We start from the raw sequence: 24,473 nt of genomic DNA, 5'->3' as shown, positions 1-24,473 counted from the left end.
GAAAAGCCTAATTTAATAAGATTCTTTCTTTTGGTAGAAGATGATTTCCCTGCTGGAATATAGGACTTATGAAAAATATATAGACCTTATTTATGAAAAATTATACCCTCTTTACTAGCCCTGCAGAAGATGGACATATTTTTTTTGGGGGGGGGATGCTATCTAGGTGTATTCCATTGATCTTGAAAACACATTTGCAAGATTAAACCAAGACAGCAGGGCAATCCACCAGAGGAGACACTTAGGGAGGCATTTATTGCCCTGAGCCCCTCTCAAATCCACTGCTCCTTGTTGTAACCTCTGAATTGGATGGGCAGGGTGAGAGTAACCCAGCCTGCTCTTCTGTGATCTAATCAGTTTCACCAGCCCTTTGAAGCCTTTTCTTTTTCAGATCTCCAGGTTGCCATGGCTTCCCCCTCCCCCTCCCCCTTTGTAAACACTTGCAGGGGGGGTTCTTTCTGATTGGATTCTGTTTAGAATGGCTGCCTGGCAACAGGCACAAAGCGTGCTTAGCAACCAGGCTGATAACATAGAAGAGCAGTTGTAGGAAGCGGAGGCTGAGAGGAGGACTGCCTGCCTGGAGAAGAGGAGTGGTGAGTTGACGATGGAAGGGTAGAGACAGTTGTTGGGGATCTCTCTCTCTCTCTCTTTCTTTCTTTCTTTCTTTCTTTCTTTCTTTCTTTCTTTCTTTCTTTCTTTCTTTCTTTCTATGCAAGTCAAAATTGTGTTCTGCATCCACTTTGTCAACCTTCTGTTCCACCTCCGACTTCTGTCTTAAGTCATTTCTTTCAAAATCTTTCCACATCTGAACCTGCAGCTTTTCCTACTGGGCCGAGTACCCTCTTTTTCTCCCACCAGTAACAACATTTCATTCTGAAGAAGTGCACACTATCTGATGAAGTGTGCATGCACAAGAAAGCTCATACCAAGAACAAACTTAGTTGGTCTCTAAGGTGCTACCAGAAGGAATTTTTTATTTTATTTTGTTTTGACTATGGCAGACCAACACGGCTACCTACCTGTAACTGGAACATTTCATTAGGCTAGCCTGATAAATTTTGGCAAAACCAAATGCTGCCACCACCTCCTCCTCCTTCCATACAGGCCCTACCCAAACATCGACATGTGGCTGTCTAACAAAATGTGTGATTTTTTTAAATAATAAAAAAATTAACTTCATTTTTGCATATAAAACAGGGTGGGAGAAGGAACCTCATCAGCTGCCATTAACGTTAACAGGGAGAGATAAGCAGGCTGCTAGTAAGCTGTTGCAGAATACACACCAATCTCAGGCAGGAGGAGCAGAAGGCAATTCTTTAGAGCAGAGAGAGTTTGGAGAGGTTTTACTTTTTCTTCATTCTCCCTGGATTTTAATACCATGGCCCACCCCACCTGAAGCAACCCATTAAATGTCTTCTGTGACCTGCCCAGTGGGATAGACCAGATCAAACCTTTGCTGGTGGGTGTGGCCAGCCACCTGTCAGTCACCTGACATCATAATGACATCCGGTATTTGACACCTGTGAAAGTTACACCAATCTTCTCTGAAGATATGCTATCAGCTAGAGTTACAGGGAACTCCCTTGAAATCTCTGTGGAGGTGACAATGTTCCCCTCTGCAGAAGAAGCAGTTTGGACATAATTTTTGCTGCCCACAATTGGTTCAGATTAGTGTAGAGGTTTTATTGGACAAGGACTGGGGAACTATGGGTTCCAATCCATACTCGGCTCTGGATTGTCATAGGGTAAACGTGGGCTTGGTTTTCTTGCTGTCTTGCTCCAATCTACCTCACAGGGCTGTTGTTAGGATAAAAGGGATTGGATAACAGAATGTATGCCATGAGCAGCATTGAGGAATGGGCAGGGATAAAAATAGAGAAAGTGGTAGGCAGCAAAACAAGGAGGGTTATTGACTCAGTGGGTCACACATTTCACAGCAAGGGTAGAAAGCATGTGGCTCTCCAGATTGTTGTACTTCAGTTCCCATAACACACAACCAGATGGCCAAGGTCAGGGATGATGGGAGATATAGTCCAACAACGTCTGAAGGACAATAGACTTCCCAACCCTCTTTGTACAGGTTTATTCGATGTACATAATAATGACAACTGAAAAGTGGTACCGGTAGATGGAAATAGGGTCAGCCAATATGGCAGGGGAGTATACAGTAGTTCCAGCCTCTGCAACATTTTAAAGTTTGAAAGCAAGGGTGTGTGTTTTCCAGGAAATTTTACATCAGCTGAACTGCCCTAAATGGATAGAGAACTGAATTTGCTCTTTTGAATTTTGTTTGACCTAAGTTTAGTAAATAAAAATAAACAGATGAGAAGTGTCCCCAACCCCTGTATGCCACCCCCAATAACCAAAGGTATTTCAATGGAGACATTGGAAGTCATTTGCTCTGACTCTCTCTCCCGTTTGCTGCGTTTTCCTCTAGCTCACATCACTACTAAAACTCAACTTTCACCTCTGACTTTTCCCTTCTAACTCCCATGCGGGTTGAGGGAGGCAGCTCTATCCACCCATTTGCCATCTCCCACAGAGCCCCTTCCTTTGCTCTCCTTAATAGCCCATCACCAAGGCTATCACCTCACCAGGAAGCTAGCCTGACTATTCCAAGCGTTAGAAGGCTTGATTATTTTTTTCCTAGTATTTTCTACTATTTTATGCAAGCGACTTAGATTTTGTTTATTAAGCAGTCTGTAAATTTTGTTAAGTAAAATAAGTCACAGTCACCCCCCCAAAAAAACCTATTTGCTTGTAATTCAGAAAAACAAAGTGTAATACATAGCAGACTGCTATGTGTTGAGCAAGCATGTTGGCCCCTGAGCCCAGTATCTCTGAATGTGTCTCCTTCATTTTTGTCTTTCCTAGAATGTTGCTGCCATGGCTACTCTGAGTGTGAAGCCCGGCCAGAGGTACACACTTCCGGACTGGCGCACCCACTTTGATCTCATTGCAACCAATGCTGAGCGGCAGCGCTTGGCATCCCACCAGATCAGGCAGGAGGGCCGGGTCCTTCGCAATGAAACAAATAACCAGGTGGGCAAGAATTTGAGCTTCTTTTCTGTGTTTCCAAACAACAAACAAACAAACAAACCCATAAAATGATAATTTGGGGTCCAAAATCTGGAGGTGGGGGCGGTGCGGTGCGAGGAGGGCATGGGATAATTGCTGAATAGGCAGAACAGAAATACAAATTGAGAAATTATGAGGAACCAAAATTGGCAGATTGGTTCATCCTGAATTGTAAATGAAATTTAATCATTTGAGGCCCGTGCGCATGCGCACAAGCTATTTCTGGTGTTCCTCCGACCCGGAAGTGTGCCGGAAATAGTGTGTGCGCACGGGTATGGGCACGTGCTCCCCTGCCCTCTGGCCTGCCACGCGATTGGCGCTGGAGGCTCTGGCCCAAGGCCCGGTAAGTTTGCCAACCCCTGGGGTAGAGTGAAGGAAGCTTCAGCCTTTCCTCACAAAACCAAAGGAAGGTTGTTCACAAATAATTTCCACACTCGCATGTCTGTGTGAAATGTACATGTCTAAAGAATGGGCCAGGAACTTGTCAAGATAAGGAAGGGCAATCTTGAGCTCAGCCTTCCTTATTCTTGTAAGAACCATGCTGCTGATGCCCTCTCTGAAAGGGTGGTTTGAAACCATTGCCTCTCTCCTCTCCAGACAAAATGGGATGAATATGACAACCGCACACGCCTTCTTGAGCGGATCGAAGTCGTCAATCGAGCAAAGGAAACTCTGGACAAATGCCTCACGGACATCGACACGGAAATCTATGCCTTGACTCAAGTATGTAGTGCAGACTTACTCATTTATGGTGTTCCTAAACTGAATTTCCCCAGGAGATTCCAGGATAGTGTGCAGAAGTATGAAAATAATTCATACAATGTATTGTTAGGTGCACCCCAGTCTCTCAGGGGTGGGAGGTCTCAGGGGGTCCCAGCACATGCCTTGGACCTGGCTTCCTTGGAATGAAGGTCATCGGAGGCTGCTGGCATTTCTGTGGTATGTAAGGATTATTTATGCTGAGTGTGTGCGCATGTGCACTTACAGATTCACTGCTAAAAGCGTGTGCATGGAAGACAATCTTACTCGGCTACGAGTGATCGCCAAGGAAGAAAGAATAATATGAATTGCGCAATGAAGGGCATAGGTCATGCAACTCAATTTTGGTGTGCTGAGAAAGTGGTTTGGGTGGTTCTGTGCAGTAGATGGCATCTAACCCACCTGCAAAGCATTCCCATTGGAAACCTGATTGGTTAGCAAACCTATGTCACTTGACATGATGCCCACAGAGGGAGTTGGGAAGGTGAGGTCAACCCCTTATCTTATTTTTGCTTCTTCCCTTCAGATGAAGGAGGAGGCAGAGCGTGCCCTGCAGGCTAAGAACCTGCAATTGGATGTGGCCATTGAAAATCTCACTCTGCGGGAAAGTCGCCGAGACATCGATGTGGTGAAGGATCCTGTTGAGGAAGAGCTGCACAAAGAGGTGGAGGTGATTGATGCTACTACAAAAGATCTTCAGCAGAAAGTGAGCGAGGCCTTTGAGCAGCTCTGGTGAGTCAAAAGACTTGGTGGTCAAGTACAGCATATTGGTATTGTGTCTGATGCATCAAACTGAGTTAAATGCAATGTGGGATGCCGGGGGGAGGCGCAAAAAACTTGACTTAATGCTGCAGAATGACACATAGCCAGACTTCGGATGGGAGACGTGAGTGAGGGAAGGGCTTGTAGGGTGAACATGGGGGGGGGGTTTGCGGGGGCGAGGGAGGGAGGGAGGCAGGTGTGGGGTGGGTGGGAAGAGGCAGTGAGGGGCCATTTCTGGCACCATTTTTCTAGAAAAAGCCCTGCATAACATTACTTAGATGCTTGTAGCTACAGTGCATTTCAAATTTCCATCACATTTGAGCATCAAATACATTCTTTCAGTAATAATTACACCAACCTTGTAAGGCATGCCATACTTCATTTGTTTACTTACTTTAGCTGCGAACCTAACCCCACTTAACTGAGAGTAAGCCCCATTAAAATTCAGTAAGATTTACTTCTGAGTTGGCTTGGTTGGGATTGTGCTGTCAGTTAATATCCTGCCTTTTGAAAAGTATTCTAGGGTTATATATTATAAAAGCAATACTAAAACAATAGGGGGAACACTTTTTAAGAATCACTGAAACAGTATTATCTCTAGTACCCCAAATCATAAATTTACTGGCTGGTGTTAGAATTTAGCTGGACATTTGACAACTCAGGCTCCCATATTGCAACAGCTTTTCAATGTACCTTGTAGAACACCTTTTATATCTTTGCTACTATTTGGTCAGTTAAAAAAAGCAAACTGAAACTCCATCTAGTATAACATACCCAAGAGAAAGGCCATTGCATTGTTCGAGGGCCAGTGTGGTGTAGTGGTTAAGAGCAGTAGACTCGTAATCTGGTGAACCGGGTTCGCGTCTCCACTCCTCCACATGCAGCTGCTGGGTGACCTTGGGCTAGTCACACTTCTTTGAAGTCTCTCATCCCCACTCACCTCACAGAGTATTTGTTGTGGGGGAGGAAGGGAAAGGAGAATGTTAGCTGCTTTGAGACTCCTTTGGGTAGTGATAAAGCAGGGTATCAAATCCAAACTCCTCCTCCTCCTCCTCCTCCTCCTCCTCTGTTTCTTTATAACTTACTTTATTTGGCAGAGAAAGAAATGGGATAATCAAAGCCCACCCTAATTACTTAGGGGCTCATTCCTCATCATGTTCAGCTCCCTTTTAGCATCTGATTGTCTTGTTTACACAATCCTAGATTTAAAGTGATTTGGGGAGATTGTAATTGCTCTGTAATAAATTCCTGTTTTTCTTAAAAGAACTTCTAGCAGTGATACAAGGACTTTGTGTTGTAGGCAAACTAAACTACCTGTACAAGTCTCACAGCTACAGTTGTCTATCGTGTGCTGCGTTCAGCATACATGGCAACATCACGTGACAATATATTCTGCTACAGAGGGGAGACTTTTTTGACTGCCAACAATTTATGGGAGTTTTAATTGCTGATTGATAAACAAAATGAAAGGGGAATAAATCTGGAGACTTCCACCTGAATATTCTCTTGCATCCCTTCATGGCTGCCCTTTGCTCCCCCCCCCCTTTCATTCATAGCTTGTTGCAGGAGGCCCGCCAGCAGCTGAACTTTGCCCATCGAGGGAAAACGGAAGCCGTGGAGATTGACCGGACCTGTGTTTCCCTCAATATCAACTCTCCAAATATCTCCTATAAAGTCAATCCAACCCGAGTGCCGATTGGGTAAGGTTGTGTCTTGCGCAACAACCATCCAAAGGTCTTGAACTCCTCCTTCATCTCAGGGCCAGCCTTTCTGTTAGACAGAATGTGGCAACTGAGGTGCCCCTTCCCAAGTGCCCTGGCTGTACCTTTCTGCTGGAGGCCCAGAGCAGGGTGTGGCATGACAACTGGAGGCCTATGCTAAGCCCTCATAATGACTCTGCAACTTCTTGAAATTGTCCCTCTCTCACAAAATAGGCTCCCCCCCCTGCCCTTTTCACAGGGTTCTTTATAATTTCCTCGCACTTTTGGTAGGTTTGGAATTAGGTCTCATCCTTGTGAGGTAACTGTGGGTTGTGGTGAGATGTGTTTTTCTTCCCATTAAACATCTCTCCTGCCCTCTGCAGCCTCCCCAGCTGCTTGGGCCTTCTCCCATGGGCGGAGTTAACATCATGTCTTCCACTCGGCTTTGATTGAAGTGTAGGAAACTGGTGACGCTGTGGTCTAAATCACAGAGAAGGTTGGTTCGAATCCCCACGACGGGGTGAGCTCCTGTTGCTCAGTCCCAGCTCCTGCAACCTAGCAGTTTGAAAGCACGTCAAAGTGCAAGTAGATAAATAGGTACTGCTCCGGCGAGAAGGTAAACAGTGTTTCTGTGCGCTGTTCTGGTTCACCAGAAGCAGCTTAGTCATGCTGGCCACATGACCCGGAAGCTGTACGCCGGCTCCCTTGGCCAGTAACACGAGATGAGTGCAGCAACCCCAAAGTCGTTCGCGACTGGACCTAACGGTCAGGGGTCCCTTTACCTTTACCTTTACTTCCCCTCGGCTTTGATTGAAGTGTAGGAAACTGGTGAAACGCCCAGCCAAGGACTTCATGAGGTTTTCAGGGAGGACAGATATGCAGGTGTGTGTGTGGGGGGGGGGGTGCTGCAGAGTGCAGACTGCCAGAGTGAAGATTTGTAGAATGAAGGGAAGGGCACTCCGTCACACAAACAACCGCTTGCCCACCTCAGAATTAAGGGAAGTGCATCAAAACCCCAAGCGTTTCACCGAATTTTGTATCCCCTTTGGTATTTCCCCCAATGTCATTTCTTTCCTCATTAATTGATGGAGAATGGTCAGGGGAAAAATGCAGAAAAAATATTTGGTACAGTGGTAGCTTTAGTGTGCTTTTATTACCGGTAAGTGCACTGCATGGGTGGGTGAGTGAGTGAGTTAAACTTTATTTATATGCTCTTTTCTGACCATTGGCTTCCAAAGCTGCAGACATACAGTTTAAAAATATGCAAGGCAATATAGGGAGAAAGTGTGTGTGAAAAACTGATTCTAACAACCAGACCATCTTTTCCTTCTGCCTGTTTTAGAACTCTCACTCCAGAGCAGTGGGATCAGATCACTCAATACAACAAGGATCGAGCAGAGGCAGAAATGAAAGCAGCCTCAGATCTGCGAGAAGCCATGGCCCTCACCATTGCCCAGGTAAACCACACGGCTTCCTGTTGGCTCCTAGGAAGGCTCTTGATGGAGAAGATACATTACTGTATGTTATAGAGCAGCCTTTGGCAACCTGGTGCTTTGTAGGTCTTTTGGACTGCAACTCCCATCAGTCCTAAGAAGCACCACACCTCCCACCTGATGGGAGTTATAGTCCAAAGCATTTCGAGGGCTTCAGGTTGGCAAAGGCTGTGAGTAGATCCTTAATTAAGGTGACTTCCTTTCAAAGTAATCTACTGCATGTCTGATCTGGATCTACTGGAAGATCTTTTAGTGGTTTGCATTGATTGGCAAAGCTTTCTGGCTCCTAATGATTTATCAATGGCAGCAACTAGATGGATCCCTGCAGCCTAAAATTATACTGCTGAAATGAACGAACTTATTTTTGCTCAGGATCACCAACCTTTACTGGATGCAGCAGAAGCAAGGAGGAAAGGGGGAAAGGCTGTTAAATTAAAGGCTGATTATTCCAGCAGCCTTGTTAGCTCAAAGGCAATCGCCTGTGCAATGGAATGACCCCCTCCCTCTCCTCTCTCACTCATCCCCTTCCCCAAATCTGCTCCAGATGTTTGTGGGTGGGGGAGCAGGAGGGAATGTTCCACTGTGCAAATAGTAGTCCTTGTGCTAATAGAACAACTTTGCCGGATGCAACTTGGGATTTTGTTTTTTGAGAATTAAAAGTGGTTTGAAAGAGGAATCGTCGTTTGTGGCATATACACTTGTTCAGCTTTTTTCCTTTCCAAAACCTGTTGTGCTCATCTACATTTCAAAATCCTGTGGAATCTGTTTGGCCAACTGCCAAGCTAGTATACATCATTGCAAAGTGATGGCTCTCTCAGTCTATGTGCAATTATTAAACTATGATATGGTAGTTGCTTAACTTTTTCTATGTGTTTCCATGGGCGTAGCCAGGATTTTTGTTAGCAGGGGCCAGGCCTTTCGTTGGGAGGGGGGGCAGAACCTCAGTTAGCTATGTATTTTTATTGCCTTTTATTGATTTAGGGGGGCAGCTGCCCTTCCCTGCTCCCCTCTGGCTATGACCATGCGTGTTCCCTATTCTAGACTGAGAACGAACTAGAAGCTCAGCGCGTGGCCACAGAATTTGCCTTCCGGAAGAGGCTCCATGAAGTGGAGCAAGCCCTTGATGAGCTGAGGTGGCAAGAGAAGAATGTAAGTCCTTGGCCGGCATTGGAGACCTGCCCTGCACATTTTTTTATTTACAGTGGTACCTCGGGTTGCGCACTTAATTTGTTCCGGGGTGCCATTTGCACCCCGACAGTGCTCAACCCGAGTGGCGCTTTCGCGCATGCACGAAAATGCGAGATCTCGCGAGATTGCGCTTCTGCGCATGCGCGAACTGTGCAGAACGCTTCTGCGCACCCACAGACCGCATGGACATGTGCAGAAGCGTCCGCACTCCGTGTTTCACTTCCGGGTTTGCGGAGTACGCAACCCAAACGTACTCAACACAGAGCGTTCGCAACACGAGGTATGACTGTATTTTTAAATGGCACATATAGAATGTCTGTTATGAGTGCAGAGTCTCACTTGGATGTGAAGGGTTTATGCTAAGGTTCTTCCACAATTCTTGGGTTATCTGCAGTCTTGGAGGGGATTTCTCCTTTTTTCCAGTGCCTGAAGGAGAGGTAGGGAGACTTTTTTCATGACCTACTTCAGACCCTTCAACATTTCTCTGATGAAAATAAAAAGGTAAAGGTAAAGGGACCCCTGACAGTTAAGTCCAGTCGTGAATGACTCTGGGGTTGTGGCGGGACATCCTATTTCATCATCATCATTTTATTATTTATACCCTGCCCATCTGACAGGGTTGCCCCAGCCACTCTGGGCGGCTTCCAACATTCATAAAACATGTTAAAATATTAAACATTAAAAAACTTATCTATACAGGGCTGTCTTCAGATGGTTCCTTTCTAGCTGCTTCTATAAGTCCCTCACTGTGACATTTTGTTGCTAAATGCTTTTTTTTTTTTTAGGGCCCAAAATTCTCCCAAATTTGTCTGTGACACATTTTCTCTTAAAAATAGTATTCCATTCCATCTCATCCCATTTTATTTCATTTCTCACTGCTTCTGCAGGTCCCCTTTTGGAAGGCAGCCTTGAGAACCGCAATTATTGCCACACTCACTTTCATACTTGGGTCACACACACTTTGCCACGTGGCCGTCAGAGGGCTGGATATGTGTCAGTGTGGCCCTTTCCCCAAGAAAGATGATCCATAGCTAAGTTGAGCAGGACAGCTTACTCTATTGTATTAACCCTTTCATGCATTAATTGGACTTAAGCATTTTAGTTGGGTATTTACCGGTATTTGTTTGTTTGTTTGTTTATTGATTGATTGAATTGATATATCGCCCTATACCCGGAGGTCTCAGGGCAGTTATCCTACAACCTGGAGATGCTGCTGGGGACTGAACCTAGGGCTTCCTGCATGCAAAGCTCTGCCATTGCATGTGCCCCTCCTGTATGGCCCGCCTCACAGAGGTGGCAACCAATTCTAAGCCTCTCTCCCCATGGTGTCTTTGCTTTTTTCAGACCCTAGAAGAAATTGCTGAAATGGAAGAGGACATCAGGCGCCTGGAGGACGACATCCGGGCAAAGGTGGTGAATCTGAAACTGGCTCATACCCGTCTGGAGACCCGGACTTACCGCTCCAACACAGAGCTTTGCCGTGACCAGGTACAGCAAACCTCTAGCTCTGTAAGCTTAGAATTGTGGGCAGACAGGAGTGACAGCTGGGCTTGTGCACCAGAGGCAAGGCAAGGCAGAGAGAAGGCATGAAGCACATTTTAAAGGCTGCTTGCAGGAGGCTTTTACTACTCCACTCCACTGCCCATTCACGCGGGGTGTGTGTGTGTGTGTGTGTGTTATTCCTTTTGTTTGCTACTGTATAATGTATTTTTGTGTTTTTATATTGTAAACTGCTTGTTATCCTCAGTTGAAGGGTGGTATAGAAATAATAACAATAATAATAATAATAATAATAATAATAATAATAATAATAATAATAATAATAATATGGTAGCCTTGCAGCTTCTTGGGCTCCTTTGTAGAAGCCAGACCATAGCAGTAATATTAGGGGGAGCTGACAGTTTAACCCAGGAGTAATCACCTTTCCTTGGCAAAGCTACCATTTGCAACGTACTGAAGCTTGACGTCCCTCTTTTGTCCTTGGCTTTCAGGCTCAACATGGATTGACAGATGAGGTGCATCAGCTGGAAGGCACCATTGCTTGTCTGAATCAGAAGCTGGCACAGTTACAGTATGTATCTCCCTAAAAACAAAAACAAAATTCAACGGAGAAAGGGAATAGGGTGTTTTTAAGTAAGCATCACTTGCAAGTTGTGGCCTTGGGTCAGCATATGCTTCCTGGGTTGCAGAAGGCCATGGTTGTTCACTAGGATCACCTAGATATATGAGTGAAAACAAAACATGGGAAGCTGACTTTATTCAGCCTAGGAGCATAATCCCCAAATCTTTTGTGATGCAGCACCAATGTGCCTTTCACACTGCAGCATTATATCAAAGGCTGGTAATGATTAGGTCAAAATAGTGGGCTCTGTGCATGATCCTTAGGTGATAGATGCAAGATGGCATCTCCTGGATTCCAGTGCCTGGGATGACTTGCTAATATCTGGTCACAGTAGGAAGTCCACAGCAATAAATTCAAGACTTAGCATGTATTTTATAATACATAAGCATAGAAGTCAGACACATTTCCCCCGTAGTCTGTTCTTTTGCACCAGGGGTGGCTAATCTGTTGCCCTCCAGATGTTTTGGAACTAGCTCCCATCAGCTCCAGCCAGCAGCATAGCATACATTTGTGGCTCCCTCACATTTGCTTTTCATCCCACCCACTACTCTCGCATGTGGCCCTTGGAAGGTTGCTCAGAAGGGAATGCGGCCCTTAGGCTGAAAATGGTTCCTTACATGATTTACAGAGAGGCCCTGCCATGGGGAGAGAGATCCTTGTTCCTCCAAGATAATCTGCCATTGTAAGCGTAACTTGTACCCAGTGCCAGATTTATGTACAAGCTAAACAAGCTATAGCTTAGGGCCCCACTCTCTTGGGGGCCCCAAAAAAATTTAAAGGAAAAAAAAACTTGGATGTACATTTCCAAAATATAAGGTAAAAAACAAATAAAATAAAACCTACATACAGCAACAGTGTTTTGTGTTGTATAGGCTCCTATGATGTAAGTAATGGGCCCCGCCTGCTAGCCTGCTCCCTAAAATATCACTGGTTTGCTCATTTCTATATATAGGATGCCTACATTCAACACAAAAAACAGTGACAATTTGTTGTTGACAAAGAACAGCTGGACATATAAAGGGCCCCATTACCTTCAGTAGCTTAGGGCCTCATCAAACCTAAATCTGGCCCTGCTTGTACCCGATAGAAAAATGATTAATGAGACCCTTGCAATGGAAAATCATTGTTGCCCCACCCCCAGTGCCATAGCTGAAATCCAGTTACCACCAACCACACCAAAGGATAAGGACTTGCTTTGATTTAAAGGCAAATGGAGGCAACCCCCTGCTCAATTTACCTTGGCTTCTTCCCTTAGGGATGCTCTGGATGCTCTCTACAAACACCTGGACCGTATCCAGGCAAACATCGCCTACAAATTGAACTCCCTGACGCTGGATAACAAGTGCATGGATGTCAGGCGGAAGCTGACGATCCCTGCTGAAAAATATGTGCCTGAAGTGGACACCTTCAACCGAACCACCAATCGCACTCTTTCACCCCTCAAGTGCCGACAGCTGGAACTGGCTTAGAATAATGGCATGAGATGTAATACTTGAGTAATACTGAAGAAGGAATTGTCTTGGGAAGTGAGTGACACAGTCCCTGCCCCCCCGCCCAGTGACTTGCTTCCATGCCAAGCGCAGATGACATCTGTCTCATGTTAAGGGTGACATGACTTTCCTTCTCCCTTTTGACCCATTTCTGTTCTCAAAGGTTGTATAAAACTTCCCCTTGTTTACAGCTTTGGTATTCCAAGAAAGTGTGATAATCAATAAATCTGTCCCCAGCGACAGTATTTCTGACACGTCAGATACTTTCATGCTTTGATTTTTGCATCTCTTTAAATTTGGTGGGGAACCCAAGTTCTATGGTTTAAATCAGGCATAGCCAAACTCGGCCCTCCAGATGTTTTAGGACTACAACTCCCACCATCCCTAGCTAACAGGACCAGTGGTCAGGGATAATGGGAATCTGGAGGGCCGAGTTTGCCTATGCCTGGTTTAAATACAACAGATAACAGAGTCACTTATATCTCAAAATTAATAATTCCAGCCCAACGTTAGCCCGGCCGAACATATTCCCCTCAGCTTTTGTCTAGGGCAGATATTTAAACATCCCCAGAAATGATAAGACATTGTGGATGTTCTTTGAATGTGCCGGACACTGTAGAACATATCCTTTTCTACTAACCAACTATGCAAACGCGTGCTATCCCCTTTTTTGGGTAGTGTAACATCATGGCAAAATGAAAATATCAGATTGTATCTGTCTGACATTAACCCAGAAGTAACTGCAAGGGTGGCTGAGTTTTAGTGGGAAGAAATCCCAATGAAAATCCTCATTACTGTATATATTTTACATGGCTATTTATTGGTATATATTTTAATCTAGTAGACCCGGCCACGCGTTGCTGTGGCTCATTTTGTGGAAACAGCCCTGAGACTCCCCCGTCACCTGTTGTCTTTTCCTCTCCCGTTCCCCCCTCCCTGTCCTCTCTCCTCCTGGGCTGCCTGACCCCCCCCCCCCCGCTGGAAGGAGACCCCGTTTTCGCTTCCCTCCCCACAGTTTCTCCATTTGAAATGCTGCCTGCCTCCGGTAAAAATGCTAGCTCCGCCCCCCGCACACATGACCCCACTTTCACCTTCCAAAGTTGGGTTGGTTCTCCAGAACCAGCAATGGTGTCCAACATGCTTTCAGCTTTGCTACGTTCCCCTCCCAGTTTCTGGGCTGTTAGCAGAGTAATTTTAGCTGTTTCAGAGTCACTCATGTAGCAGGAAGATGGTTTGTGTGTAAAGGAGCTGCAGCAATAAATCTCTCCTTATGTAGAAGTTTTATTATTTACAGCACAAACGACCCGGCATGGCTAACTCCCGGCAGAGCAGAACAGAAAAAGAAAGCATCCCAAACGCTGACTCACAGAAAAACAGCACATCATGTGATCAGAGCAGTTTTAACCCTGTAAGCTCTGAAATATATCACAGCCTGTGGTCTTTGACGTCCACTGGAGGGCGCTTTTTTGCACAAATTCACCTGGGAAAGGTGTGTTATTTTTGCAATCTAGGTACCTAAGAACCTTCCCACATGGCCAAGGAATGTTGTGTCCAAATTTGAAGGCAATCGGTCAAGCGGTTACGGAACATTGTGGCTACATCAACGACCCATCTTGAACGTTTTTATATATATAGATTTTTATATATGGTTGTTTTATGATGGCCTATACTTGTAACGCCTAACAAAAGGTTTGGCGAAGTACGTTTGGGGAATCTCAGGCCAGGGATCAAATGCAGTGCTCAAGGCAACTCTGTGTGGCCCTTGAAACTCCCATGACCACACTCCTCACTGACACATGATGTGTAAAATGTTTTGGCAAAGCTGGAACTCTAATAATGCCCCTTGCTTGCTAGGACTGAGGACAGCAAGGCATGTGTGAGTGTACGTATGTAGAAACTAGCCTCCTCTATAAAGGCAAAATTTGTTACTCCAAATGGTGCACTCTCTTGCTTCTTGCTGGATAATTAATTTGCACACACACAAAAAGGGTTCGTATCTTTCACATGTGCAAATATCCCATCACTTTTCTAATCACAGGAAGTCTGATAAGAAAATTGACAGAAAAATGACAAATGGGAAGTGCAAAATAACCACTAGCTGGTTGTATAACCTTGGTGTGAGTGTATCCTGATGAATGCTCAATAAACATCTCATCTAGAATCTCCCATACAAAAAACAATTTACTGGGAAACAAGTACACTATTTTGGTAAGGTTTGCGCAGGATAACTTCTTGGGAATTGTGCCTGCTACAGGTCAGATCTAATTCTTTTTCTCCCACGTTGCTCTCATGAATGGCACCTAAAATCTGCTACCTGGCTTTGCAGGGAGCCAAGAAGTGAAATTACATTTGGAGCTTGTGTCTGGCCACAACATGCTTAAGATTCTGGCCAAGTTGTTAACTCCAGAGGTAGCACTGCTCTGATGGTGCTGGTAACCTAATGCATCAAGCAGTGATGTGAGGTGCCAATATAGATTTTTTTTTTTTTTAAAAAAAACCTTTTCCTAGTAAAGCAGCTGACACCCCACACCCCCAAGGTCAGATAAAACACCTGTAGGGTTGCAACCCAGAGGACACAAAATTACAGGTGTGTCCTGTGCATGCCCTCCTTAGTATACAAAGCTATTCCGCGGTGGAATTTCGCTACTCCAGAAAGGGATTTGTTTTTATTGCATTTAGAGCAAGAGAAGAAAGAGTTCTTTATCATCTTGATGCTGTGCTGTAACAATGCCAGGCTTGCCCAAGCATTTGTAAATGGCGTTTTTACATTTGCCTGCGGTCTATTCTATTCAGATCTCTTCCGTCTTTTGTTTCGTTTTGTTGCTATGCCCTACACCGCCCCGTCCTCTGCCTAAACAAAGGGCGGCTGAGGGAAAAACTCAACGAGACACAAAATGCTGTTTTTTCACAAGGGGAACGGGACGGCGAAAGCGACCACCTCCTCCCGTCAGCGGCTAAGCGGGTCCATTGCAGCCGCGCGGGGGCGGCACGTGGCCACCGGGCGCCGCTCTTCCCGCGTCGAACGAAAGGAGCCAAGATGGCGGCGGCGGCGGCAGGAGCGGCAGCGGTGGGGAGCGGTGGGGCTGCCGCGGCCTCTGTGCTGAGCCGAAGCCGGTTCCGGGGCTGCCTGCTCGGAGCGCTGCTGGGCGACTGCTTGGGCGGCGGCTTCGAAGCTTTCGAGACGGTCAACCTGGCAGAGCTGCTGCGCTTCGTGCGGTCGCTTCAACCGCCCGAGAAAGGTAAGAGGAGGAGGGGCGGAGGCGGGCGGAGGAGTCTCGGCCGCCTCCGGAGTCAGCTGGGCCGCTTTTACCTCAGCAGGTGGTGACCCTCAGGGGTGAGGGAGGCGGCCCTTCCTTTTCGGGGTGTGTCGGGCAGTGGGGGGGGGGAGAGGGAGAGCCCCCAATTTATTTGGTGCAAGCGACCCTTCCCCGCCGCCCCTCGTACATTTATTCCAGAGGGGTCGGGCGGCTCACGCCTCGGTGTGTCGTCGGGGCGCTGACATTTTCTCCACGGTAAACGGTGGGCAGTCACTAGAGGAAGACTTCTTGTCGTGGGATTATCAGCCCTTCATTGCGCAGCTCCCCTTGCTTGGGGCTGCCTCCGGGGGCTGCAAATTCAACTTGCGCAGTTGAAGCTGGCTTTTTGGAGGTCTTGCTCAACAAGCCCGCTTTCTCGAAAGGGTCGTGGTTTGTTTTGCAGCAGGGGGAAAGCAAACGAATGATTTGACCCAACGGCGCCTAGCCTCCTCCCAAGACAAATCGGAGTGAATCCTCATTAAGTAGGGTTCTCTGCGTTGTCAAAATCAGCAAACAGGTTGGGTGGGAAACACCCAAGGTAACAGAAGATGCTGTATAAGAGAGTGAGAAAGAGGGAGACCTTGGAAAGCCAAGCCAGAGGGTGCAGAGGACGAAAAGTGAATTTATTTCGGATGGAAACTTAAAGAAATGGCCTCCTGGCTCTGTGTGTGGTCACTCTACAAATTTGGGGCATGGAATCTTGAAGGGTGATGAACAACACTCGGGTGCTTTTATTTTGGTTATTTTTAATGCCTTGTCAGAACGGGCGGCCCAAGACAAGTTGGCACCTGAGGCGAACCACAAAACACCGTCCCCAGCCAGGGAAGAAGGGGAGTGTGAAGATTTGCGCCATGAACAAGGGGGTTATACGGATCCACATAGGGAAGATTTGGGTAAGTAAAGATCTACATCAGGGACAACGTGGGGGGGGGGGAATCAAAGCAGCCTTCCCTGCTGGTTGAAGTGGGAATCAAAGGTGGGGAAGAGCCCCACTCTGAATCATGCCAGGTGGGTGCAGACCCCATGAGACCCCAGAGGCCGCCCTTGCCATTTCCTCCCAAGGGATGGAAGGATACAAGCCACATCTCCTGGTCACCGGGATGTACAGATGGCATTGGGGAGAGCGGTCACTGTGGAAACAGTGTTAGAAACTCAGATATACCTCTGGATATGCACACCTCCGGTTGCGTATTCTTCAGGGTGCAAACGTGGCAAACCCGGAAAGTGGTCGCTCCGGTTGCGGAAACCTTGGGATCCGACTGGAGCTCTGGAACGGATCCTGTCCGCAACCGGAGGTACCACTGTACACTAATCGCCAAACGGCACCTTAAGCATAGGTTGCAGTTGCCACAACAGAATGTCTAGGTTCCATTTCCCCCTAAAAGATTTATTATTAAATGCACCTGGCCCCTTGGGAATTTTTAACACTCTGGTGGCAGCAGTGGGTGATGTGTTCCTTGGATGCTGGATCTGCTGCCCCTGTGGATCCTGCCACCCAAGACAGTCACCTCACCTTGCCTCAGCTCACCTTGCCTCATGAGTGGGCAGGCCCTGCTTGTCAGCTGTTCTGAGCATTCTTTTTACAGTGAAAGGGATACAAATTGTTTTTAAAATGCTTTCTTTTTATGCTTGAAGTGTAAGATCCCACAATAATCTATTGACCGAGGGCGGTATCAAGTAGTTCCATTAGTGCAGGAACTTTTGGCTGTGGAACAAAACATGTCCTCCCTTTCTCTAAAACCCCCTTAAATTTATTCTAGGTTTCCCCTTATCATCTAGAGCAAATCTGAGGAGTGCATGAGGAGAGGAGAGGGAGGGGAAGTTCCACTGTGCAAATGGAAATCTGTGCACTAATGGAACTACTTTATTGGATATAACTCTGACAAATTTATTAGAGCATAAGCTCTCAATGACCACAGTCTGCTTTAGCAGGTGCATGAAATTTAATTCTAAATTGGCAGGCATATGTATGAAACTTGTACATCCCACCCTTTTAGAGTAAAAACAGTTCCTTCAGCGTGGCTTACAGCATTACGATTCCATAAAACAATTACAAAAAGAGAGAGTGGCAGCCACATTTAGCACATAAAAACAATAGTTTATCTCATAAAATAAAAAGGTCCTCAGTAAGCATCAAATAACAATGAGGGAGGGGCCCAACCCCTTTTTGGGGCCCCAGGGGCTGCTTTGGGGAAAAGGGTGGAATATAAATTCAATCATCATTATTCAGTAATAATAATAATAATAATAATAGGTGTGTATTATACATAATATAAAAATAAATAAAAGTGTTCCATAATCTGGGTGTAGACACAAAAAAGACCTATGCACACATTGTGGCAGGGAGCAGAGGAAAATAAAATGCAAAATGAACAGTTAGCTGACAATTACCTAAAGCAAAATAGTTACAATGACAAATTAAGAACATTGGTGAGCCTTTGGTGTAATGAAAAAAACATTATGCTCTGGAAATTCTTCTGTTGACTATTTCCATGGAAATAACCTAATTTTACCATATCATGTTATAAGAAGATTTTTTTAAATTATTGTTATTGCACAGTGCCTGTATTATAACTGCAGACAGGGAGTGTCTGGTTGTGAGCTCTGGTATCTCTTTTTCCCATCAAATGAAGGTTCTATCTGAGCCCCACTTGTGTGTGTTTTGAATGCTAAGATTATGCTGAACTCAGGAATGGGTGAAGTTCTCTAAACATGTACAGAGTGACCTTCTTCCCTCTGGAATTGCCTGATACCTCTTTATCAGTTAACTACTCTTCCCAAATTTTTATTGAGGGGAAAGAAGAAAGGGAAAAGAACACTCTCAGCACACATCCATGTGCTTTCTAGTCTATCCATCATATGCTGACATTTCTGCACTTCCTACCTTGTAGGAATCCACTTCTACAGTGATGACACAGCTATGACTCACTCGATAGTGAGGTCACTGCTAGCCAAGCAGGACTTCGATGAAGTGGATATGGCAAAGAGGTAAGGAGGGTGTTGTAGTTACAAGAGATCTTGAAGAGTAGGTGTTGAAAATCTCTCTCAGCTTGAGATCCTGGACAGGTGCGGCCAGTCACAGTTCACAGTAATGGGCTGGATGGACTGATGGGTTTGACAAAGAAATCATTGAAATGGACTCTGTCCTTTTTTATTTTGATGATTACTGGTATTTGTTCCTTTCTGTATCCTCAAACACTTCTCAACTGCTTCTGTGGGAGTGGGAACTTGCACGTTCACATTGTTTTTTGAAAATTTAAAAAGACAAGGCAATGATCCTGTGCAGATTTACTCAGATGTAAAATCTACCCTGTTCATTGGGACTTAGCTCTCAGTATATGAGTGCAACTTAAGGCATCTTTGTGTAGAGTTTCCTGCATGCTTACCAAACCATACCAGCTTTTAACACAAAATGAAATGTTGTCCTGGAAGCATTTTGTGTGGCATGGTGGGGAAAGGGGTGAGAATTTATGTAAGCATTTCTCTTCCCAAGTTTTGAGGAATTTCTCAGTCCTTCTTTCTTGTGTTAGGCAAGGAAAAGAAAAGCTTCCCAGATTTTCCTTTCTTCTTATCTGATTGTTTCCACTACAGAGATGTGCATGTTTGGCAATGTCTAGGGTGCTTCTTTGCATGTATTTCCTAAACACACAGGGACAGCCCCTAAGATACTGTTGAAGAGGGCTTGAGAAGAATCTACGTCCTGTGTGAAATAGAGTTGCGAACTTTAGCTTGATTAAGTAGCATGATCAGTTAATTCACCCACTTTGCCACTGCTGGGCAATCAAGCACTGTACTTATTATTCACTTATTGGCACCCGTTGAAGACCTTCCTCTTCCAACAAGCCTTTTAAGTGAAAATTTTTTATCCCAGTCCCCCAATGATTGGCATTGGAACCTGTGCTTTTTAACTTGTTCATATATGATCTAGAGCAGTGGTGGCGAACCTTTTAGAGACCGAGTGCCCAAACTGTAAACCAAAACCCATTTATTTATCACAAAGTGCCCAAACTTGTTGAGCCTTTTTTGGGGAGCTGCCAACCAAAGTTTTGAAGCTTTTTGGGGGGGGGTCGCACAAAAGTTGCTTTGCTGGAACTAACATGCAGCGCCGACATCATTGCCTGCCAAAGCGCCAAAAAACCACACACACAGCACATATATACCGCTCTATTCCCGAAGCTCTCAGGGCGGTTCACAGAACAAAATCAAAATATAAAACCGCTAAGTATATAAATCAAAATGAAAAACAACAACCCAGCAACTCCCCCCCCCCACCTCCTTATGTTGAACAATTCTCTGGTTATTTTTTTGCCCCGGGGTATTCTGCTGACTCAAAGAAACCTCGCTGCCCGCCCCGCCCGTCGTTCTTAGAGCTTTTAAATGCGCAGCTGGCATAAGGGCGAACCTGTCCGCTAGGGGGAGGCCGGGAGGGGCCGGATTTCCGTGCGGCCCCTTTCCGCCCGCGCCTCCGTTTCCGAAAGAGCCCCGTTTGAAGTTGCACCGCCGCTGTGCTGGTCGGAGTGGGATGGCGGAGGCGCTGTCCGGTTGCCTCAGCACCCTACCCGGGGCTCTGCCTCAGTAGGAACCAGGTACTGGAGCGGGAGAGCGTGGAAGGCTTGGGCGAGGGGGCCGTGTACTCAGGAGGGCGGGCGGGAGGGCACGGCTCCCGGCCTAAGTTCTAGAGCAACAGGGGCCAGTTCCGCTCTCCTTCCTAGGCTGGCATTATCCTGGGAGAAAAGGAGCTGCGCTGAAGAAGGCGAGGCACCTGCCGGGCGAAGGACCTTCCGGGGCCACAAGGTTTTTCCTGCCGCTCGGCTCTAAAGCGCGTGCAGCTTAGCGCTGCTCAAACAGGGCGGCCGCAAGCCTGGGGAAAAAACAACAACAACAGCACGGATGGGCCGATGGTGCGCGTGCCAGCAGTGAGGGCTCTGCGTGCCAAATTTGGCACGCGTGCCATAGGTTCGCCACCACTGATCTAGAGTTAGGAGAGAACAGTGCGGTGGTCAGGTTTGCTGAAAGAGGAGTAGACTAATTTGTGGAGGCAAGGGCTATCAGTGGCTACTAGCCATGATGTCCATGCTCTGCCTTTCCAGTAGGAGGCAGCAATACTTCCGAATACCAGTTGCTGGAAACCATAGGAGAGGAGTGTGCTCTTGTGTTCATACTTTGCTCGCTGGTTTCCCACAGACATCTGGTTGGCCACTGAGAATACAAAGCTATTCTTATGTGCTTATGTAGCCTTATCTTCATTGGCCTAGAAATTGTATTTATATGTGTTTTCTTATTGGTGTTCTTAGTGGTAAATTGCTTTGGGATGTTTCATGGGAAGCAATTCATAAATGAAATAAATATATGCTCCAAATTCACCCTGCTAACTGGACCAACTTAGGCACTATTCTTTTTTCATATTAGCAGCTGCCCAGTGATAGCTCACATAATGTAAGTGGAGTTGCATTTTAACATAGTCTCCCTGCAGGTTTGCTGAAGAATACAAGAAAGACCCTGACCGGACCTATGGCGCCAGTGTGATTACTGTATTCAAGAAACTTCTCCGCCCCAAATGCAGAGATGTGTTTGAGCCAGCGAGACAGCAGTTTAATGGAAAAGGCTCCTATGGGAATGGTGCTGCCATGAGAGTAGCAGGCATTTCACTAGCTTACTCTAACGTTCAAGACGTAAAGAAGGTTTGTTGATTTCTTATACATAGCCTGACTACGTAACAATAACAGCGCATCACAAACAGTGTCCTAGGCTGGATGTACATATCTGTGTGTATGGAATGCTGTCTCCAGTGAGACCCACCAAGTGCTGGCATTAACATCTTTCCAGTGCCATGTTGACATGTATGATGGTTACTGCTGTTTCTGGGTGTGCATGTTTTTTTGGGGTGTTTGTGTGTGTGTTGGTTTGATAAACTGGATGGCGCTTTTTACTTGTGCATGTAATTTGCATATTAGGTGACAGATAAATAAATAATAAAATGTTGATTTAATTAGCCGAAATATGCAAGAGTCTCATATCTGCATGGGCAAATGTTTTTGTAATATTTTCGTAAACTCTGTAAGGAGCAATCCAATAATATCACCCCCCATAATCTCTCCAATGCAGCCATTTGCTGGTTGCAGTGCATGTGGGATGTCAGATAAGAGTTACAGGATTTGGTCCTACACATTGTGGTGCCAATATCTTAGGAAGTTGCTGCAGTTGTGCCTACTGTTATAGTAGTGTTGGTGGGAGCTCTCAGGGACTTGTCAGTGAACAGGGTGTGTGTGTGTGTGTGTGTGTGTGTGTGTAACAGTTCCCCTCACATGAACTGTGCGGTTATGACATTGAGAAGAGTTATGTTGCAACATGCAACAAGTCTTAGGCAGGGTGGTAGTAGCATCGGACTAAGGAGCAGTATCAGAACAGATTGGAGAGAATTCTTTTTGAGTTGTGATATCAGAAAAGTTTAGAAAAGTTCATTCAGGATTTTTATAATTTGTTGCCAGAAGTTGTGGTGATGGCCACTTATTTATATGGCTTGTAAAAAATGATGAAACATATTCAAGGAAAGTAAGTCCACCAATAACTACCACCAGATTAAGACACAAAATTCCTCTGAGTAGTAGTTGCTGACGAACAACAAGGGTGGGGGTAGTACTTTCATGTACTGCTGGTGGGCTTTCTGAAAGCATCGGTTCAGCCACTCTGGAGACAGGCTAAGAACATAAGACCCATGCTGCATCTGGCTAAAGGGCCATTTAGTCCAGCATCCTTCCTGTCCCTCATAGTGTTCAACAAGGTCCTTAAGGAAAGCCCATAAGCAGGACCTGAGCAGAACATTTCTAATTTATGTTCCCCAGCATACTGCATAATGGCTAGAAGCCACTGACAGCTTTATCCTCCATGAGTTTGTCTAATCTGTTTTGAATTTTCTTACATTCAGCTTCAGATAGTGGCCCTGTGGGTAAGTCAGAAAGACAAGGAAGTCCTTAGACTGCTTTGTCACTGCTTCCTACAACATTTGTTGCCAGCATCTGTCAAAGACATGCACCCTGTTGGTTTAAGACATGCACCCTTCTTCAGGCTTAATTTTTACAACAGTGTCTTCTGCCTCTGCAGTTTGCCAAATTGAGTGCTGAATTGACCCACTCCAATTCCTTGGGCTACAATGGAGCCATACTGCAGGCTTTGGCAGTTCACTACGCTCTACAGGGTGTAGAGCTGAATCGGGAGAAGTTCGTGGAGCAGCTGATAGGCCACATGGAGGAAGTGGAAGCAGATGACAAGTCTGTTGCAGATGCACGAATGTAAGTAATAGCCATCTGAGGGCAGGCTTACATTTATACTTGGATGTAACACAAGGGGGCAGCATACCCCCCTTGAAGCACATGCCTCAACCCAGTCTCTCATCTCCAGGCTGGGCTATGAGGAGTTGCCATATTCAAAGCGTCTAAAGAAGATCAAAGAATTTTTGGAGCAGAGCACCGTGTCAAAATCAGATGTGGTGTCAGAATTAGGTATGTACAATGTTGAGCACAAGGCATTGACTCCCATTTTGTGACCAGAAAACAGTAAAACACTAATCTGTAGAATTATAAAATTCAAGCTTGTGGTTTATTTAAATCATCAGCATTGGGGAGGAAGTAGATAGAATAGTAAAATAATTGCTCAAAATTGGTTTTGTGTGTGAGAGAGTGGATGAGTTGTGGGAGGTTTAAGACAATAAATTGTCTTCACACAGTGCTTACTAGGCTGATGGAAATTTTCATAGGATGTTATGAAAGTTGTGGTATAAATAGCTTAAATACACACATACACAGGAGTTTTTAATGGTTAGGTCTTCTGGGAACCAGCTGTTGATGGGCAGAAATGCAACTTCAGCATTTGGAGTAGCCACAGTTCCAAGTATCAGATCTTGGAGGTGCACACTAGGATGTGTTTATAGCCAGCATAGCATGCTTGTGGATTTATGTGAGGCATAATGGTCATGTATATAATGGTATGTGTACACACACATACATGTTTCTATAGTAATCACTTTGCATTGAATATAATGAGAGTTTATGGTTGAAGGCTAGATGCATGTGCTGTTGCTTGCTAAAGGGAATTAATTCTTTTGTCAGGCAATGACATTGCAGCCCTGCGCTCTGTCCCCACTGCTATCTATTCCTTTCTGCGCTGCATGGAGTCTCACCCAGATATCCCTGAGGACTTCAACAGTCTACAACGGACCATTGTCTACTGCATCTCATTGGGTGGGGATACAGACACCATTGCTACAATGGCTGGGGCAATTGCTGGGGCATATTATGGGGAAGAGCAGGTACCCCAAAGCTGGAAGTATAGCTGTGAATCTTTTGAGGAGACAGAGAAGTTGGCTGACAGCTTGTATGAACTCTACTGCCAACGGATTTGAGCCGTGGAAAAAGGACCCTGCACCTGGTCAACAGATCTGTGTTTCTGTTTCATCTTCCAAAGAAGAACTCGTTTGCAATGTGGGGCTTCTTTTCCCTCATGGGAAACATGCCTAGGATATTTTGTGTGGCAGATAAAGGTTCCTCTTGTAACCAATTGCTCAAAAGTGCCAATTGGTTTCTGCTGCA

The 24,473-nt window shown here is 45.6% G+C and overlaps 2 protein-coding genes across 2 annotated transcripts; both read left to right on the top strand.

Annotated features, from left to right (window-relative positions):
* Positions 1-329: 329 nt before the first annotated feature.
* TEKT2 (tektin 2) lies at positions 330-12,851 on the top strand. The gene is made up of 10 exons (XM_033157709.1): positions 330-593; positions 2,875-3,042; positions 3,676-3,801; positions 4,364-4,569; positions 6,156-6,299; positions 7,642-7,756; positions 8,834-8,941; positions 10,325-10,468; positions 10,972-11,051; positions 12,358-12,851. Exons 2-10 carry the CDS (start codon positions 2,887-2,889, stop codon positions 12,569-12,571), a joined length of 1,293 nt encoding a protein of 430 aa, XP_033013600.1. The 5' UTR covers positions 330-593; positions 2,875-2,886; the 3' UTR covers positions 12,572-12,851.
* Positions 12,852-15,614: 2,763 nt separating this feature from the next.
* ADPRS (ADP-ribosylserine hydrolase) lies at positions 15,615-24,441 on the top strand. The gene is made up of 7 exons (XM_033157708.1): positions 15,615-15,831; positions 16,650-16,781; positions 18,780-18,876; positions 21,362-21,569; positions 22,990-23,177; positions 23,287-23,387; positions 23,994-24,441. The coding sequence occupies exons 1-7, from the start codon at positions 15,630-15,632 to the stop codon at positions 24,284-24,286; spliced, it is 1,221 nt and encodes a 406-aa protein (XP_033013599.1). The 5' UTR covers positions 15,615-15,629; the 3' UTR covers positions 24,287-24,441.
* Positions 24,442-24,473: the final 32 nt, after the last annotated feature.

The sequence above is a fragment of the Lacerta agilis genome, chromosome 8 (genome assembly GCF_009819535.1).
Source record: "Lacerta agilis isolate rLacAgi1 chromosome 8, rLacAgi1.pri, whole genome shotgun sequence".
Lineage (NCBI taxonomy): Eukaryota > Metazoa > Chordata > Lepidosauria > Squamata > Lacertidae > Lacerta > Lacerta agilis.
The sequence above is the reverse complement of the archived record's forward strand: the minus strand, read 5'-3'. Positions and strand labels throughout refer to the sequence as shown.

Coding starts and splice junctions, on each gene's coding strand:
- TEKT2 (XM_033157709.1), top strand. CDS start 2,887: ATGGCTACTCTGAGTGTGAAGCCCGGCCAGAGGTACACACTTCCGGAC. Junction 4,570..6,155: donor GAGGCCTTTGAGCAGCTCTG/GTGAGTCAAAAG, acceptor TTTCATTCATAG/CTTGTTGCAGGAGGCCCGCC. Junction 10,469..10,971: donor CAGAGCTTTGCCGTGACCAG/GTACAGCAAACC, acceptor CTTGGCTTTCAG/GCTCAACATGGATTGACAGA.
- ADPRS (XM_033157708.1), top strand. CDS start 15,630: ATGGCGGCGGCGGCGGCAGGAGCGGCAGCGGTGGGGAGCGGTGGGGCT. Junction 15,832..16,649: donor GCTTCAACCGCCCGAGAAAG/GTAAGAGGAGGA, acceptor ATGCCTTGTCAG/AACGGGCGGCCCAAGACAAG. Junction 23,388..23,993: donor AGATGTGGTGTCAGAATTAG/GTATGTACAATG, acceptor TTCTTTTGTCAG/GCAATGACATTGCAGCCCTG.